Below are 18,027 nucleotides of genomic sequence, written 5' to 3' on the forward strand. Positions count from 1 at the left end.
TAAATTCTTGTTCAAAATTAAAGATAAGTATTTGGTATTTCTCTCCTAAACCCAAGCTTTCATTTCAGCTCCACAAAGGATCATGTTGTTGATGGAAATGCTAAGTACACATCCATTTAAAATATAGCCATTGGTCTCAGGTATATTAAACACAAACATAAGCCATACAAACTACTTTTTTCATTTGGTTTCAGAAATGTAACTATAGTATTATTTGATGTGCTACATTTTAATAGTAAGATTCAATAATACATTTTAAAGATTATACATTCTGTAGACATTGAAATGTATGTATACAAATGTATGCAATTGTTAGTATGTTCCTAGCAAACATAAAAAGTTATCTTTCTCTAAGATTCTACTAAACTCACTAATGAAGCTCATCTGTTTCCATGGACCAGTGAATGCTTTCCTAAAGACAGGGTATGTCTTTGAATTTCTCTTGTACTCTTTAACAATGGCCTTTGCTTCTTCTTGTAGCATAGAAGGCAATTCTGTGAAATACAGAACTTTAAAGTATGTGCATATTATAAAAGTCTACAATAAGACTAAACTGGACAAAAGACTAGAATATATTATAAGGAGCAATCTTGCATCCTAAATGATCTTCTCTATCTGTGATCTAGGGTACTAACTTACGGCAAATAGTATTGGTAGTAGTGAAGATGACAGGCATTTTCTAGACAATGGTATGTTAATTTTCAAATGATCTGAACAGAGAAATAGTTTGAGGCAGGCTCATGTAGGCAGGTGCTAGGCTCACTTCTTCAAGCAGATTTTTGAATTAATCTCATCCTTGACCTACCATAACTCTTTCATTCCAGTAAGATCCTTTCTTGAGCAGATAGAAAAAATATGCCAGATTGTATTGGTTTTGTGATGTAGATAAATAGGGATGAGGCTACCAAAACTCATTGACTCAAGTCCTAATCCAAGATTTGAGAATTTAGCCCTCCAGATAAGTCAGTTTAATTCACTAATCCTCTGTTCTACTTAGTCTCTCTAATAAGGTATTTGCATCTGTCTACAGTCAGCACAAAAATAACTACCTTTTGCTAGTAAATAAGCTAATTGTTACAGAAGAGCATAATAGTGATGCTATCAAACCTAAAACTTTTCTTAGTTTTGATAACATAAAAACATAAGCAAATGCATTTTGTGTATTTTACTCAGTCAATAGTTTCAAATAATAATGTATGCTCAGTATCATATCAAACAGGAGTGAAGAAGCTTCAGTGCATCAGCTGCATGGGATTTGTCAGGGTTAGCCATTGGTGGGCCACAAGAGAGTCCGTTTATCTGAGCATCTGCAGGCATGGATTCTCACAGTTCCTAGTGGCCACAGTTTTCCATTCCTGCCAATGGGAGCTGAGGGAAGTGGCACAGGCAGGGCCATCACTTCCTGCAGTTCCCATTGGCTTTGAATGGTGAACCACAGCCACTGGGAGCTGTGGAAATCTGTGCCTGTGGACTTTCAAGTAAACAAACCATCTGATGGCCCACCAGTGGGTCACCCTGATGAACTGGAGGTTTCCCATCCCAATATAAAATAATATGGTTCCTTTATTTGAAAGAACACTGGTTTAATTTGACCTTTAATTTAATGAAATAATCTTCAGAAAAGTTTCCATCAAATAGATCTACAATTTTAAAAAAATCATTTACTTTTTATCAGCATAGGATTCTTTATACAGACATTGTGTACATTCTTGAATATGCTTAGATTAGCTATTGTTCTGTAATCCCATCTCCAAGAGAATTCTTTTTTTGACCATTCTCAGCACGGTTACTCAGCGGTATTGATACAGAAGGTGGCTCTGGCAATTAAGTAATGAATTCTACTTTCTTTCCTGGTCAGTGCTGAACCAGCTCCACAACAAACTGATACGGAGCACAGTGCTGCTAGAGATACAGTCCTCTACCTGAGATCTGAACATTTGTGGTCATTAAAACACACATAGCAGCATCTCTTTTAGCAATTCTTCACATTTTCTGCTCTCCGCGGTGCCTTTCAGATTTCCTTCTCTTTGTCTCCTTATTCAGGCTGCCCATAGTTTCAACTATGTGAATGATTCCCAGATCGATCTCTTTATCCTTCATCCCTCACCTTATATCCATTACAAGTTGAAATTTCATAATCTGGCCTTCCCTAGTCTGGCAACACTCCTGGTCCAGTATTATCAGGGTGACTGCATGGGGCGAAGAGCGTTGCCAGACTAGAGGGTCAAGAGAGCAGAGGCCTGTGCGGCAGTGGAGCTACTGGGCACACCATAGAGTCCTTGCTGGCAGCAGGGCTGCGAGGGAGAAACCTTAGTGGTAGTAGAGTCACTGAGTGGAGTACAGACCTTCAGCCAGCAGTGGGGTCACTGGAAAGAGCCCCTGGCAGCAATGGAGCTGCCAGGTGGATGCAGAGCTCTAGGTGGCAGTGAAGCTGCTGGGAAAAGCCCCTGGCAGGAGCAGAGCTACTGGGCAGAGTGCAGAGCTCCAGGAGACAGTGGGAGCTGCTGGGGAGGGGTGAGCACAGAGCCCCCCCTCCCATGGCAGCAGCCATGGGACAAAAGCAGACCCCCAGGTGGCAGCAAAGCCATAGGGTGGAAAATGGAGGCCTCCCCCCGAGAGAGAGCTGAGCCCTGGGCGGCAGTGGGGCAACAAAGGAGGAAAAGTAGAGCCCCTGGTGCACTGACAGTAAGGTTCCAAGAGTGCCGGACCAGGGAGATTCAACCTGTATTGCATCTCTTAATGTATCTGAAACATCTCTTTTAATAAAGAAAAAGTCTATCACCATTCCGAACCCAACATTTCTAAAATTCAGCTTTTTATTGCTTCTTCTGATAGGAATATCTGGTTACATAATAGGATACATATTTATAAACAATATAATCCCTTTTGCTTTAGGACATATGCTAATCACTAGCTGCCTGGGGTTAAAGAAATTTCTTCTATGAAAAAGTTATTTCATGTCTGTTTTCTATGGGACTTTTTAGACCATTCTCTGCAGCACTTACTCACTATCAAAGGGTATGTCTACACTACCCCGCTAGTTCGAACTAGCGGGGTAATGTAGGCATACCGCACTTGCAAATGAAGCCCGGGATTTGAATTTCCCGGGCATCATTTGCATAAGCGGGGCTCCGCCATTTTTAAAACCCCGCTCGTTCGAACCCTGTGCCGCGCGGCTACACGTGGCATGAACTAGGTAGTTCGAACTAGGTTTCCTAGTTCGAACTACCGTTACTCCTCGTGGAATGAGGAGTAACGGTAGTTCGAACTAGGAAGCCTAGTTCGAACTACCTAGTTCGTGCCACGTGTAGCCGCGCTGCACAGGGTTCGAACGAGCAGGGTTTCAAAAATGGCGGCTCCCCGCTTATGCAAATGAAGCCCGGGAAATTCAAATCCCGGGCTTCATTTGCAAGTGCGGTATGCCTACATTACCCTCCTAGTTCGAACTAGGAGGGTAGTGTAGACATACCCAGAGAGAGGACAGTAAACCACTTGTTGGATTTGTTATGACAATTGCTATATTCCCTTTCCTCTGTTTCTTGGAAGCTCCACTATCCTTCCTAAGTTTGAGCCTATGTCTACACTGCAGGTTTTTTTGCGGAAGAGGATATGCAAATAGTGTGCTCATTTGCATATCTTGCATTCTCATTTGCATATCTGCTTCCGATTCTTTTGCAGAAGAGGTTTTGCCAATAAAAAGCCCTGGGTAGACGGGGCCATTTGTCGGAAAAAACCCTTTTGCACAGATCCTGTAAACTTCACTTTTTGTGGAATAAGGGATCTTGCGCAAAAGGGGTTTGTTCCAACAAACGGCTCTGTCTACATGGGGCTTTTTAACGGCAAAACCTTTTCCACAAAAAGGATTGGAAGACAATATGCAAATGAGCATGCACAATATGCAAATGAGTATCCATTTGCATATCCTCTTCCACAAAAAACCCGCAATGTAGTCATAGCCTGAGTGTCTCAACCTTGGCATAATCTCCTTCCTGACAGTTTCTCACTAAGGCCTGTTGTTATTTCTAAATATCATCATAATCTGGCTTTTTCTTTGTGTCCCCCTTGCTAAAAATCCTTGTATATGTTAGTCATTTTTCTTATTGCTTTACAAACATGTCCAGGCTTCCATGTTCTCATGTCTCCTCTAGTATCAAAACTGCCTTTTTTGAAGACATCTTCCACTCCCATTGCTCCAGCCTTTCTCTCTTACCACATAAAAATCAATCACCTTTTTTGCAACTTCAGTACCCTAAAATATGTTTTTAAAACATCATTTTGTTCACATTTTGTTCAATTATAATTTTAATAACTATTCATAAATCATTGCTCTACATACCTTGAGTAGCTGGCTCTAAATCGACAAGTTTTCCACTACCAACATTTCGGAGAAAGCACATAATGGAATGCAGTCCCCTTTGTACAACATCTTGAGGTGGAAACTCCAGAGGACAATGTCTTAGATTCAATGCTGTCAATGAAGTCAAGTTACCTGCAAAATTAGTTGTAAACATTTTAGAAGAAAAATATATCTTCAGATTCAGGACTCAAATGTGACTAAGGAGCAGAAATTTATTTGCCATCATAATGGTTTTTTGTTGCTCCCTCCCTTTGACATCCCTTCCCCATTTGTATTCTGCTGTTTAAAATATTGATGCTTCATTATTCTAATTTTGGTGCAATAAATTAATACACTTTGGGTTATGAACAGAACTCTACCACATTTTTTTAATTTGTTGTCCCCTATTCATCTAATTTTATCCATTAAATTTTTGGTTTTGGTCCTTTGCTCTGCATTCCCTCTCTCCCAATCTTTGTCTCTCCACTGCTTTCCATTTACAAGACTACCACTCCTAAAATGCTTGGCACTATTTTTACAAAAGGAGAGAGAAGTCTCCAGCCCCACAGACAGGAGATAAATGTTAGCTACTGCTTTATTTCCTGAGAAGATGCAGTAAATGTATGCATCCTGTTGGCATGCCTCAGTCTTGTACTGTGCAGGCACAACATGACAGCCAGCCCTAGAAAGAACCACTGTGTCAGAGCTACAATTAGCAGTGCACCACCTTTCTTGACAGCATCCTCAATTCTGTGGGAGAGCTGGGGACAGCTGCCAAATAAGCAATTCGGGTCCAGGGATCTTTGATCTACATCTACCCCACTCCATCACAAGGTCTGAATTAATAAAAGTAAAATAAGTGATCAAAATAAAAAATTCTCTATACAGAATGAAATTGTGTTCTAAAACAGGTAATTAATAATAGTAGTATTTATATTTTTATAGATTAAAAACAAACCTCAGAGTTAAAACCTATGATTTAGATTTTTTTTAAACAAAAGTCTACTCAATTTCTAAAAGATGGCAAATATTTTGGCATGGCATGATTGATGTTAGGTTAATAGTTAAAATATTTGGAAGCACAATGTGAAAAATGAGATCCTTATTCAAGTCGCTGAGAACAGATTTTTCACACTGTCTTGAGAAAATGGCACTTTAAACACTTCATTCACAGCTTGACTGAACATCAATTTATTTTGTCTTGATTTGTAAAGGCACAGTACTTAATATTCAGTGTGAGCTTACTTTATGCTTTACTCATTACTTTATGCTTTACTCCATTAAGTAGTATATTTGTATTTTAAAATGTTTTCAGTCAAATCTTACTTTCAGGAATGACAACTATATTATTTATAGCACAACCATCTGATTCTGAATGATTAGTAATTAAAAGTTGAAAGGAATGTTGCAAAACAAACTTTGCAACATGATTAACAATTACACTGACATCAGTCCCCTACAAATGCCAATTACAGCAATATTGACAAAGGCTCACACACAGGAAAAATAAGCATAAAAATATAAAGCCAGCATGAAAATAACAGGATAAAAATGAGATTTGGACTCAGAACTGGGATGCTCCATGACTATACGGTATGTTGAAGAATCTTTTCTTCCAGAACTCGGTGGAGTAGACTATACAGTGCTTATGTTCCTACTCTACTGAAGGCACAAGCCCATGTAAAAAAGTAGTGATGAATTAGTAAAGGGGACCCTCTCTAACACTTAGTGATGAATTAGTTAAGGGGAACCCTTCTACAGCCAGTGGATTTGAAGCACAGGAAATATTGATGCTCTTTGTGGGCTTCCAATATTCTGCCCCTCCCCTGTGGAATAGACTTGTCTTGGTTCCACAGTTATTTTGGACCCATTGAGTCCATAGACAAAGGACCAAGATATCATATTTATTTTGAACTAAAAGTCACTGGGGGGGGGGGGGGGGGAAGGGGGGTATGACTGTCCTCTGTCAACTATCAAGGTCTCCTCTTAAAGTTATAAACAAAATGAACCACATTCAGACCACATTATGTGATGTAACCTCACTGCAATCAAGATAATTGAACCTACTTCCACCAAGTCTTATATATCATCTTCTGTCTACATATTTTAGAATGTGCATCCGTCTGTGTGTCTATCCATCTCTGAATCTGTTTGTTCAAGAACTCCTCCTAAATAATAAGCGCTAGGATTACCAAATTTGGTTTGCACCTTCCTTTTATCCTAACTTAAAGCAAGGCCAGGGTTTGGTTGTGCCAAGAAAAAGGGAAGTACCAGGAATAGAGAAATAGGACTCTTTTCCATAACATGGAAAGGGAAAGTCACAGAGAGGAAAGACCCGAGCCTGCAGGGGAGAGCTATACTAAAGAGTGGCCCCTGGGGGCAGCCTCATCAGCAACAGAGTGGTCAGCGGGGATGAAGCTATGTCATCTTGCCTGCCACCAGACTGGGTAAGTAGATCTCTGCCCCTAGCTTTTCTCTGCCAATCCTTGGCCACAGCGCCAGAGGTAGGGGAGAGAAAAGGTCCCTGGCATCTGGGGAGGAGGACTGACAAAAGGCTTCTGGTAGCCAGAGGGATTGGGGGGAGAGAAAAGGCCTATACTGGTCGAGGGAGGCTGGCAGGAGGAGAAAAGGCCCCGCCGGCCGAAGATGCGAGGAGGAGAAAAAGTCCCATCGGATGGGATCTGCATCCACAGCCCCTTCTCAACCTCCAAGCCTCACTCTCTCACACACAGACTCCTTCCCCCCAGACTCCTGCCCCCCTCCCCTCCCCGTATAACCAAGGCCATGCCCTGACTCTGTATCCCTCACACCAACAGTCCCCTGCCCTGAAGGACCCAGGAAACACTGGGTAAGTCTTCCAGTTACAATAATGAGGAGACAACTTCTTACCTTTATTATTTATTACAGATATGTCACAGGAGCGCATGACACACAAAAATAAAGAGTGAGAGAGACTGCCCTAAGTACCTTACAATTTAAAACTATGTCAGAAATAAGACAATAACATGAAGATAGAACAGTGAACACAAGAGAAGGTGGAAAAACATACATTGTAGTAGATTTCCCTGAATTGCATGAAAGGCAGAAGTTGGTTGTAAATTGACTATCTCACTGGTTACTCTATTTATAGACTATGTAAGGAAACAATATGTGATTAGCATTGATACATCTCCTGAAAGCAGTAATGTTCTGAGGTAAAATTTGAATGAAGAGAAAGAGAGAGTAATCAGCTGACAGATGGAGGTTGTTCCAAGAAAGTTTTCTTCTTCCAAGCTCTTCAAACCTGAGAGTATGTCTACATTACAGAGTTTTGTCAGAAAAACGGCCATTTTGCCGACAAAACTTGAGGAACGTCCACACTGCAATAGCATTCTTCCACAAGAAAATCAAAAGAATGCTATTGCAGAGGGGTTGTTCTGGCATTTGGTAATCCTCATTCTGCAAGGAAGCCTTTTTGAGAAAGAGCTCTTTCAGAAAAAGGTGTGTGTGGACAGGCAAAAGGGAGTTCTTTCGAAAAAAGAGGAAAGAGGAAAAAGCACAGGTGCTCTGGTGGCCATTCCATCCATAGCAATTGCAGCTTACATGCAAGAAGGCATCCGTTCAGTCTGCACACTCACTTTCAAAAAAGGAAATGGCTTCTTTGATGCACTTTTGCAGTGTGGGCGCTCTCTTTCGAAAGAAGTTTTTTCAGAAGTTCTCTTCCGAAGCTTCTTCCAAAAGAAGACTGTAGTCTAGATGTAGCCTAAGTAAGCAATTCGGTCACTCTTTTTGGTTTTGGGAAGTATTTCACTTTGAGAGCAGGTCCACCAAACTCAATAGCACTAGTTGCAAAATAAAATGCCACCCAAATTGTGAAAGATTAACAACAATGGGATCTAAGTGAATAGTAATTAAAATATCAGGATTGGAAACTGCAAAGATGCTATTAGGGGAAGTAGTAGGAAAAGAGATGAAATATTAGAGATGTGAACAGGTAACTGGTTAACTGGTTCCCCAGTAAGCATCACCTGGGTAATGATTAATAGGTTCCCTAGGGAGCAGTTCCCCACCGACAGCCTGCCATGGGTGGACGGCTGGCTCCAGTCCCACATGGCTGGTTGCTGGGGCTGGGAGATGGCAGAGCCAGTGCCTCGTCACAGTGCAGGGGCTAGGAGCTGGGAGCAAGCAGCAGTCCCAATCCCAGTGTGGGGCTGGGAGCAGGAGCCCTATGGGCTGGGGGGCTGGAGTCATGAGATCCCACTATTCAGTTAACCAGTTAAACATTAAGTTAACTTAACATTTAGCCAGTTAACTGATTAACCAAGATTTAAATATACAAGTGTAGGGTGAAGTTATGCATGGCCCAGAAGGCGAGGTTCAGGAGTGAAATTAATAAGAAAAATGATGAGTAATTAGTGAAGGGATTTGAAAAGAGAAGTGACTTGATCCAAATACTAGGGAAGAAAAATTATTTTGGCAGGTGTGTTTTCTGTGGAGGTGGAATTTAATAAGCAAATGCTTTAAATACTAATTACCATAGGGTCATAAAAGCAAGAGGGAAATCAGTGGGTGACTTTGCTCAACACTGTAGATGTCTTTACACTAATGCAAGAACTGTAGAGAATAAACAGGACAAATGGAAAGTGTTAATACATGTAACCCTTTTAGAAGGGTTGCTCCTGAAATATCACACTGAATTTTAGGGGACTCCCAACGACTACAGCAACTGCTAGAGAAGTTCAGGACTCAATTTCACAAATGGCCTACTGCAGAAAATATGGCCTGTGGGCTGCATACAACCCACCAAGCCACCAGATCTGGCCCATGAATGGAGTAGGGAGCCTCGGGCAGGCTCTTTGTTCTCCTTGCCCCCTGCCCACTGCTTAGAAAAGCGGCTATGAGTCCCTGTTTCTCTTCTAATAGCTGCAAGCCCAGGGGGAAGGTGGGAAAAGGCTTTGTGCACTGCCCCTGCCCCAGGCACAATCCCATTAGCCAGTTGCCGCTCGAGTGGTGGGAACGTGCCTGGGGCCAGTTCCTCCAGAGGTGGCCGCATGTGCAATATCATGGCTAGCATGATGGCACACCTGCCTCATGCCGCTACTCCTGACTCCCTCGCTCCTGTCCCCGCTGCTATGCCCATTCCCCATCTGCCTGCCACCCCTGCTCCCTCCCCAGGTGATACCCATGCCCCCTCCTCCTGCCCCCCTGCCAGTCCTGGCTCCCCTCCTGCCCGCTGTCTTGTCGACCTCCCTGTGCTCCCTGCACCCACCCAACCACAACCCTGATGAGGCTCCCACACCCGAGGTGGCACTTGGAGCTTCCCCCCAGGCCTCTTGCAGTCAAGAGCCTCCCAGTTAGGAGCCCCCTCCCTTACTCACCTTTTCTGAATAATCAGTACAGACTACATTAAAAAAAAACCAAGCAGGTGTGTTTATTGGGAGGTCAGGGAAAGGGCGAAGGGAGGAGTTCTGGTGGGGAAGAGATAGGGTCGCAAACCACAGGCCCCTAGTGGAGAGGCCCTGGGGCGAGTTACTGGCGTGCATGAGAGAACCTCTCTCGCAGGGCCTTCCGGAGGTGCACCCCGGCCTGTGATGGGCCTGCTGGATGGCAGCTGTATGGGGCTGCTCAAATGCACAGCCCTTGTGGCTGGCATCTGCCCCCCAGTCTGGGAGGCAGGCCTCCCCCTTCCACTCCACAATGCTGTGGAGGACACAACATGCTGCAACCACCTTAGGGATGTTGTGCTCCCCCACATCGAGGCGAGTCAGAAGGCACTGAAAGCGTGCCTCGAGGCGGCCGAAGGCGCACTCGACCTGGATCCTGGCCCAGATAGGGCGGGTATTAAATTGTTCCCTGCTGGGGTCCAGGTGTCTGGTTACAGCTTCATGAGCTACGGCATGAGGGGGTATGCTGCATCCCCCACGATGCACAGTGGCACCAACACATCCCCAACTGCAAAGTCCCAGTGCGGGAAAAAGGTGCCCACCTCCAGCTTGTGATACAGGAGTTTCTAAAGATGAGGTTATCATGTGCTCTGCCCAACCATCCCACAAAAATGTCCGTGAAATGTTCAGGGTGGTCAACCAGGGCCTGCAACACCATTGAAAACTAGCCCTTGCAATTTATGAAGTGGGCTGCTCGATGTTCTGGGGCTTGGATCAGGATGTGGGTCCTATCTATGGCTCCCCCACAGCTGGGGAACCCCATGGCAGCAAATCTGGCCACGGTTGCGTCCAGGTCTCCCAGGCAGATGACCCTCCGCAACAGAATGGAGTTGATGGCCCTCACCACCTGCAGAAGGACACAAAGGAACACAGAAAACACACAGAATGAGAGGGGGGGGGGTGCCTGATCCCTTGGAAGGTGCCCGCCCTGTTCCCCACCTCTGCCTCCCCAACACCTAAGGAGCCACCCCCTATGAGACTGCTTCCCCCCGCTCCCAACAGCAGGGCTGTGTGAAAGCTGGACAGCACAACCCCCCGGAGACAGGGCTTCCCCCCACCCCCACTCCACCCCACACAGCCACAATTCTCCCCCTCTCCAATGCAGGGACTGCAGCTTGAGAGCTCCTTACCTGCATGAGGAGAGCCCTGATGGTGGACTCCCCACGCCAAACTGGTTGGCCACTGACTGGTAACTATCTGGGGCGGCCAGTTTCCAAAGAGCAATGGCAACCCGCATCTCCAGGGGGATGGTGGGCCGCAGGTGGTGTCACGTCTCTGGAGGGTAGGGGTGAGCCAGGCACCTAGGTCCAAAAAGGTGGCCTTCTGCATGTGGAAGTTTTGGAGTCACTGCTGGTTGTCCCACCACTCCATGACCAGCCAGTCTAATCAGTTGGAACTGGTGTCCAGCCTCCAGAACCTCCTCTCCACAGTGGGCTGCAATTGCCAGAGTGTAGCAGCCACACCCAGGGAGAGGGATTCCAGATTGTGGTCAGGGCAGCAGCAGCATGGCAGCGTGCATGGCAGTGTGCAGCTGCATGGCAGCATGCAGCAGGGTAGCAGCATGGCAGCATGTCATGTGATCAGGGAGCAGCCTGGCAGTGTGCATCAACTGCTGCACAAACAGCAGCATGGCCATGTGGGGCTATGGCATGCCCAGGGGCAGCTCCCGCTCCATGGCACAAGAGAAAAAGCTGTGGCATCCAAAAAAGTACAGGGCAATAACAGCAGGCACTGCTAGAGCTTTGCTGTGCCTCCAAGAGGTAGTAAGCACGCAGCAACTGCAGAAGCGAAACAACTGTCCAAGGGGGTCCCTTTAAGCGCATGTCTCTGCAAGCCTCTGGCATCAACCCTCAGAAGCAACTGGTGACCTTAAGCCCTGCCTGAAGTGGTTCTGGGTGGCCTTTTTTGTGAGAGAGCTTCCATGCAGTCTGGACACTCTCTTGCGGAAAAACGCATCGCTTTTTCAAAATGCTTTTGTAGTGTGGACACACTCTTGCACAAGAAGATTTTGCAGAAGATCTCTTCTGCAAAAAGATTCTTGTGCAAGAAGCCTGCAGTCTAGACGTAGCCCCCAACTCTGCACCCCAGTTCCTGTCCAAGGTCACAACCCCCTCCTGTCTGAGGTCACAACTGAAACCCTTGGAACCCTTCCAGATCCTTGTACCCCAACCCCCTGTCCCAGGTCACAACTGCCTCCTTCCCCAAACACCCTCCCTGATCCCACTTTCACTCTGCATGCTCCCTTCTGCACCCAATCTCCATCCCAGACTCTGCACCTCCTCCATTGGTACCATGGAAGAGTGCAGCCCTTGACCACTTTCCAAATTCTTGGAGTGGCCTCCCCGCCATCAAAAATTATTGCTCATCCCTGACCTGCTGCCAAAGGCAGAGATAGATCTTGTTTTGCAACATTACCAGAATCAATCATATTTTATGTATTATTGTTTTTGTTTTTTATTCTCCTGATATGCATTTCCATTCTTCCTTATCTTGAGCTTCCCATAGTTAAAAAGCCTAACTTATTGTTTTATTACTCTGGAAATTGTAATAGCTATTTTATTTATTGTGTGCTGAGATAGCTCTGTAGCCCTTTCCTGAAACCTGAACCCCTGGTTTTTTATGAAAGCCTCCATGCCCTCTCTTGTGGGCCTGTATGTGGCTCCAATTGATTTTTTTCTGGGGGTCAGTGGCCCCGATAGGAAAAAGGACCACCACCATTATACTATGGATGCAACTCTGTTTTCCTTTTGAGACCAAAGCCTTAGTATATCAAGGTTCATTTTTTATGGAAATGGAACCTCACTTTACAATACAATGTGCAAATGGAAGTATAACACTCACAAAAATATATCAAAAGAAAAAACAGGTCATGAAATTCACAATAACATAAAAATGGTCATCCTGGGTCAGAACAATGGTTTATTTAGCCCAGTATCCTGTTTCCAACAGTGACCAATGCCAGGTGCTTTAGAGAGAATGAACAGAACAGGTAATCCTCAAGTGATCCATCCCGTTGCCCATTCTTAACTTCTGGCAAATAGAGGCTAGGGACACCATGCCTGCCAATCCAGGCTAACAGCCATTTGGAACTATTTTCCATGAATTTATCTAGGTCTTTTTTGAATCCTGTTATAGCCTTGGCCTTCACAACATCCTCTGTCAAGGACTTCCACAGATTGACTGTGTGTTTTGTGAACAACTTCCTCTGGCGAGCTTTAAACCTGCTGCTTATTCATTTAATTTGGTGATCCCTAGTTCTTGTATTATGAGAAGCAGTAAATGACACTTACTTTCTACACATCAGTCATAATTTTCGATTGCTATCATATCCTTACTTGTCTCTGTTCCAAGCTAAAAAGTCCCAATCTTATTACTCTCTCCATATATAGAAGCTGTTTCATACCCCCAGTCATTTTTGTTGCCCTTTTCTGAACCTTTTTTTTTCAATTCCAATATATCTTTTCTGAGATGGGGTGTAATAGGGTGCACACTCAGACATTCTTCGTGGGCACCAGTTGTCCTCTCAATTCAGACTCAGAAAAATCTCAGGGTTGTGCAACACCCATGTCTTTATTCACCTAAGTTTGTCCCACGACCAGTGCCAAACTATTTACAATCTTTACATGATTTTTTTTTCTTATAGGCAGAGTAAGTCTTCAGCTAGGAGGCTTCCAGTTCCCTACCTGACTGATCTCTTCCTCACTGCCTGCCCTTCCTTCTGGGTATTGCCCATCCTCAGGTCAGCATCAGGCCTTTTAATCAGTCCCAATCTGTTCACTTTGATTGGAGCTGACAGGGTGGGGCTAATTAGGTGCTACATGGGGCAACCACATCTGCATGAAGTATTCAAGATGCTGAAATACCACGCATTTATATAGAGATAATATATTTTCTGTCTTATTATCTATCCTTTTCCTAATGATTTCCAACATTGTTAGCTTTTTCGAAACATTTTTAAAGTAAGAGAAACTGACACATCTCTTACTGCTACATGAATATAATTCAAAACTGAGTTGTTCACTGTATCCTTATTTACCTGCTATATACTAATGATTATGAGATGAGACATACTGTTTACATTAGCCTAAAGCTATAGTCAAATAAGTGTTCTATCTATTCTAGCCTGAAACAGAGGGTACGTCTACACTACAGCGCTAGTTCGAACTAACTTAGTTCGAATTAGTTAATTCAAACTAAGCTAGTTCGAACTAATGCATCTAGAACTAAAAACTAGTTCGAACTAGCGTTTTGCTAGTTCGAACTAGTAAGTCCACATTGAGTGGACTCTGAACAGGGCTTAAGGATGGCCGGAAGCAGTGCCGGCAGGGCATAAAAGGAGGACTTAGAGCATGGAGATGCTGTCTCAGGCTAGCCGAGGGCTGCGCTTAAAGGGTCCCGACCCCCACCCCGGACACACAGTTCTAAGGGGTGCCCCGCTTGCAAAGAAGTTCTGGCTTGGAGTGCCCTGAGTGCCCACACTGGGCACATCACAGCACTCGGCCATCAGCCCGGCTGCACTTGCCGCAGGCTGCCATCTGGGGAGAGGGAGTAATTGGGGGGCTGCAGGAGAGCTTCCACCCCCAGAAGCCCGCAGAGCCAGCCCAGTCCTCCCCATCGGGGGCTCGTACCCCATTCCTCCCTCACCTCCTTCCACTTACCCTTCCCTAGCCCCCCTTCTTATTGATGTACAAAATAAAGATAACGTTTCTTCCAACATTGACTCTGTCTTTATTGAACAAAACTGGGGGAGACTGGGAAAAGGAGGTGGGAGAGGGGAAGAGAAAGGCTGGGAGAGGGGAGGGCAACTAACATGATCAGGGGTTGGGAACAGGTCCCAGATGAAGAAAGGCTACAGAGACTGGGACTGTTCAGCTTAGAAAAGAGGAGACGGAGAGGGGACAGGATAGAGGTCTCTAAAAGCAGGGGTTGGGTGGAGAGGGTGCATTCAGAAAAGTTCTTCCTGAGTTCCCATAAAGAAGGACTAGAGGACACCAAAGGAAAGGAATGGGTAGCAGGCTTCAAACTAGTAACAGAAAGTTCTTCTTCACAAAGCAAATAGTTAACCTGTGGAACTCCTTGCTGCAGGAGGCTGTGAAGGCTACAACTAGAACAGAGTTTAAAGGGAAGTGAGATCAAGTCATGGAGGTTGGGTCCATGGAGTCCTATTAGCCAGAGGGTAGGAGTGGTGTCCCTGCCCAAAGTTTGTGGAAGGCTGGAGAGGGATGGCACGAGACAAATGGCTTGGTCACTGTCTTCGGTCCATCCCCTCCAGGGTCCCTAGGGTTGGCCGCTGTCGGCAGACAGGCTACTGGGCTAGATGGACCTTTGGTCTGACCCAGGATGGCCATTGTAAGCTCAGGGCTCAGGGTCGGGGGTCTCAGTGGACCCCCTTGATTTTCATGCACACCTGCTCCTGGGTGGCCAGGCTGGCAGCTCTCCTGCCCTAGACGGCCACTTTCCTGTGCCTAGTGCGGAGATCGTGGACGAGGTCCACGATGTCCGCACTAGCCCAGGAAGGTGCCCGCCTCTTGCGGTCCAGGGCAAGCTCCTGGGAGCCGCCAGCCTGGTCCCGGCAAGAGGGGGTGGGCTGGGGGGCATCGGGTGGGTGGCTCTGTGCCGTGCCAGGTGCATGGTCTGCTAGCTGGGTGCTGGCAGGCTTGCACCCGGCACGGGCACCGTAGCCAGCCCGTGCCCCTTTAAGGGGTCCGGGGTCGGGAGGGGGGCATAGAGTTTCCCTGGTGTTGGCCAGAGTGGCCACCAGGGAAACCTGGGGAGGGCTAGCCTCCCACTAGTTCGGACTAAAGGGCTACACAGCCCTTAGTTCGAACTAGCTAGTTCGAACTAGGCGTTAGTCCTCGTAAAATGAGGTTTACCTAGTTCGAACTAAGCGCTCCGCTAGTTCGATTCAAATTCGAACTAGCGGAGCGCTAGTGTAGCACCTATTAAAGTTAGTTCGAACTAACGTCCGTTAGTTCGAACTAACTTTGTAGTGTAGACATACCCAGACTGTGTAAAAGCTTATTAGAATATTCCAGAGAGACTGAAAACACCTGTAATATGACAAATGATACCCAACTAGTAGCAGATAGCAAGAAAACACATGAAGATTTAATGCACCACCTCCAAGTACAGTTCACCATATGGTACCTCGTGTGTGTTATCGTTACTGCATAAGATGGACAGCATTTTTAGGAAAAATCAATCCACTCATAGTAGACAAAGAATATTTTCATAATACAATATGGAATTGTCAAACGACACCATTTAGTATCAGTAGGAAATTAGAATTTTATAGCAGACGTTTATCAAAAACTATATTTTATACTACAATTGCCTGCTACTTAATAAGCACAAGTCTTTAGTGTTAGCAGTATTACAATGGATACCACATAGTAATACACTATATTGTAAATTAAAATTAAAATACTCAGTGCTGTATACTGTGAAATATAATTAACAAATGTATAAAATGTTTAGTGCTCAGAGAATAAATTGTGTGTGTTTTGCTGTTGGCTTTGTGGAAAAATATACCCCTAACAGCTAAAATATCTGCATTTCTGTTTCTCAAATAAACATTCCTAATGCCCTAAACAATCATACTGATTACCTTTAATTCTGCACTCAGATGTATTACTGAAATTTCAAGAAAACAGAACATTTTAGACAGTCAGTTGTTTGCAGTGTTGTAGCTATGTTGGTCTCAGAATTTGAGTGAGACAAGAGGGATGAGGTAATATTTTTATTGCATTTACTTCAGTTGGTGGAAAGAACTAGCTTTCAAGCTTCACAGAGCTCATCTTCAGGTTTGGGGACGGTAACCAGGGGCTTACTGAAAGTATCCTGAAATAGCTATTCCGCATCTTTAAACATGCTCATTATTTCGAAACAGATTTCAAAATAACACATGATATTCCAGCATTCCTGTAATCCTCATTCCACGAGGGTTAAGGGACTTGTCGGAATAGCGCTTTATTTCAAAAAGTAGCACTATGTAGACAGCGCCAAATTTCAAAATAAGCTATTTCAAAATTAGATTGAAATAAGATTCACAATTTGCTAGCTGGGGTGATTGGCTGCAGGAGATGGCGCTGCGCACACCCAACCTGGCTGGCTCTGCTACAGACTATTGCAAAAAGCAACAGGACAGCCAGGCAGGTGAAAGGGGCTGGTTAGGTATGCCCCACCTCTGTCCAGGACTGCCCCAGCCCCGAGCCTCCCACCCCCAAGGCACCCTTTAAGGAGGGCGGGAGGGATGATGCTCCCCCCGCCCCCATATTTGTATGGGGTCTTGCTTATTATTCCCTTTTGTCACTGTCAGGGAGCAAGGTGAAAGTGCACAGTTTGCTGCATTACTCTCCCACTGTCTGGCGAAGTCAGGGGGCAGATAAACTGTGCATTTTGCTCTCACTCCCTGATAGGGATAGGAGGGGAACAGCAAGCACCTTCACACACTCCCTACACCCACCCATACACACACCCTAACCTGTCGTGAGCCCTCCACATGCCCAGACTCTTGCCTTGACTCCTGCTCCCCTCCATATACACTCCAACACTCATCCTTGAGCCCCCCCATACATCCAGCCACCTGCCCTGAACCCCTCACATCCCTAAGCCCCTGCCTTGACTCTTGAACTTCCCACATCCCCACCCCCAGCCATGAGCCCACACCTCGACACTCCTCAATCCCTTTCCTTGAACCCCTCGCACTCCACTCCACACTTACATTTCTTACAGGTACTGTTGTATCAGCCCCCCCCAACCTTCTGCCTTGAGGCTTTCCCTGGGATGGGGTGAGAGATGCAATACAACAGTATCTGTAAGAAATTTAAGTTACTTTCACTCCTGGACTGAACTAAGATGAGCCAGAAATATAGGATCAACCTGAAATAGGATTGCTTCTCAATAAGCCTTAAAGAAAAGAGATAAAATTGAGAAATTTGGAGTAGTGCTGTGTTTTTGCACAGCTAATTCAATGATTACGATATGAAAACTAGAAGAAAATGTTATTGGAAACCAAATTGATTATAATCTCTTTTTGTTAAAACACAGCAAATGATAAGAGTTTATAGGGATGAAAAAAATCCACTTGATAAAATTTCCAGTTAAAAAAAATTACTAAAAACAATTAAATAGAAAAAATCTAACTTCATAAAATAACTCTGTATTTTTTAAAAATACAGTCATTTAAATAAACCTGGTAGACTTTCCTTTTATTAAAAAAAACCTAATTAAGTTAAGGACCTGAGCAATACTGGGTAAATCTGCTAG

General features: G+C 44.9%; 1 protein-coding gene across 2 annotated transcripts in view; it reads right to left on the reverse strand.

The window, feature by feature from the left end:
• The window catches only part of LRRC27 (leucine rich repeat containing 27), an 88,606-nt gene that overhangs the window by 55,188 nt on the left and 15,391 nt on the right, over window positions 1-18,027 (reverse strand). The window contains exons 5-6 of one of the 2 annotated variants that reach the window (XM_075935233.1): window positions 4,337-4,489; window positions 372-494 (exon numbers count right to left, since the gene is read on the reverse strand). In XM_075935233.1, coding sequence (XP_075791348.1) covers window positions 372-494; window positions 4,337-4,489 — 276 coding nt within the window. The remainder of the gene's footprint in view (window positions 1-371; window positions 495-4,336; window positions 4,490-18,027) is intronic. The other variant, XM_075935234.1, reaches the window with a different exon arrangement.

Source organism: Pelodiscus sinensis, chromosome 8 (genome assembly GCF_049634645.1).
Source record: "Pelodiscus sinensis isolate JC-2024 chromosome 8, ASM4963464v1, whole genome shotgun sequence".
NCBI classification, from domain to species: domain Eukaryota; kingdom Metazoa; phylum Chordata; order Testudines; family Trionychidae; genus Pelodiscus; species Pelodiscus sinensis.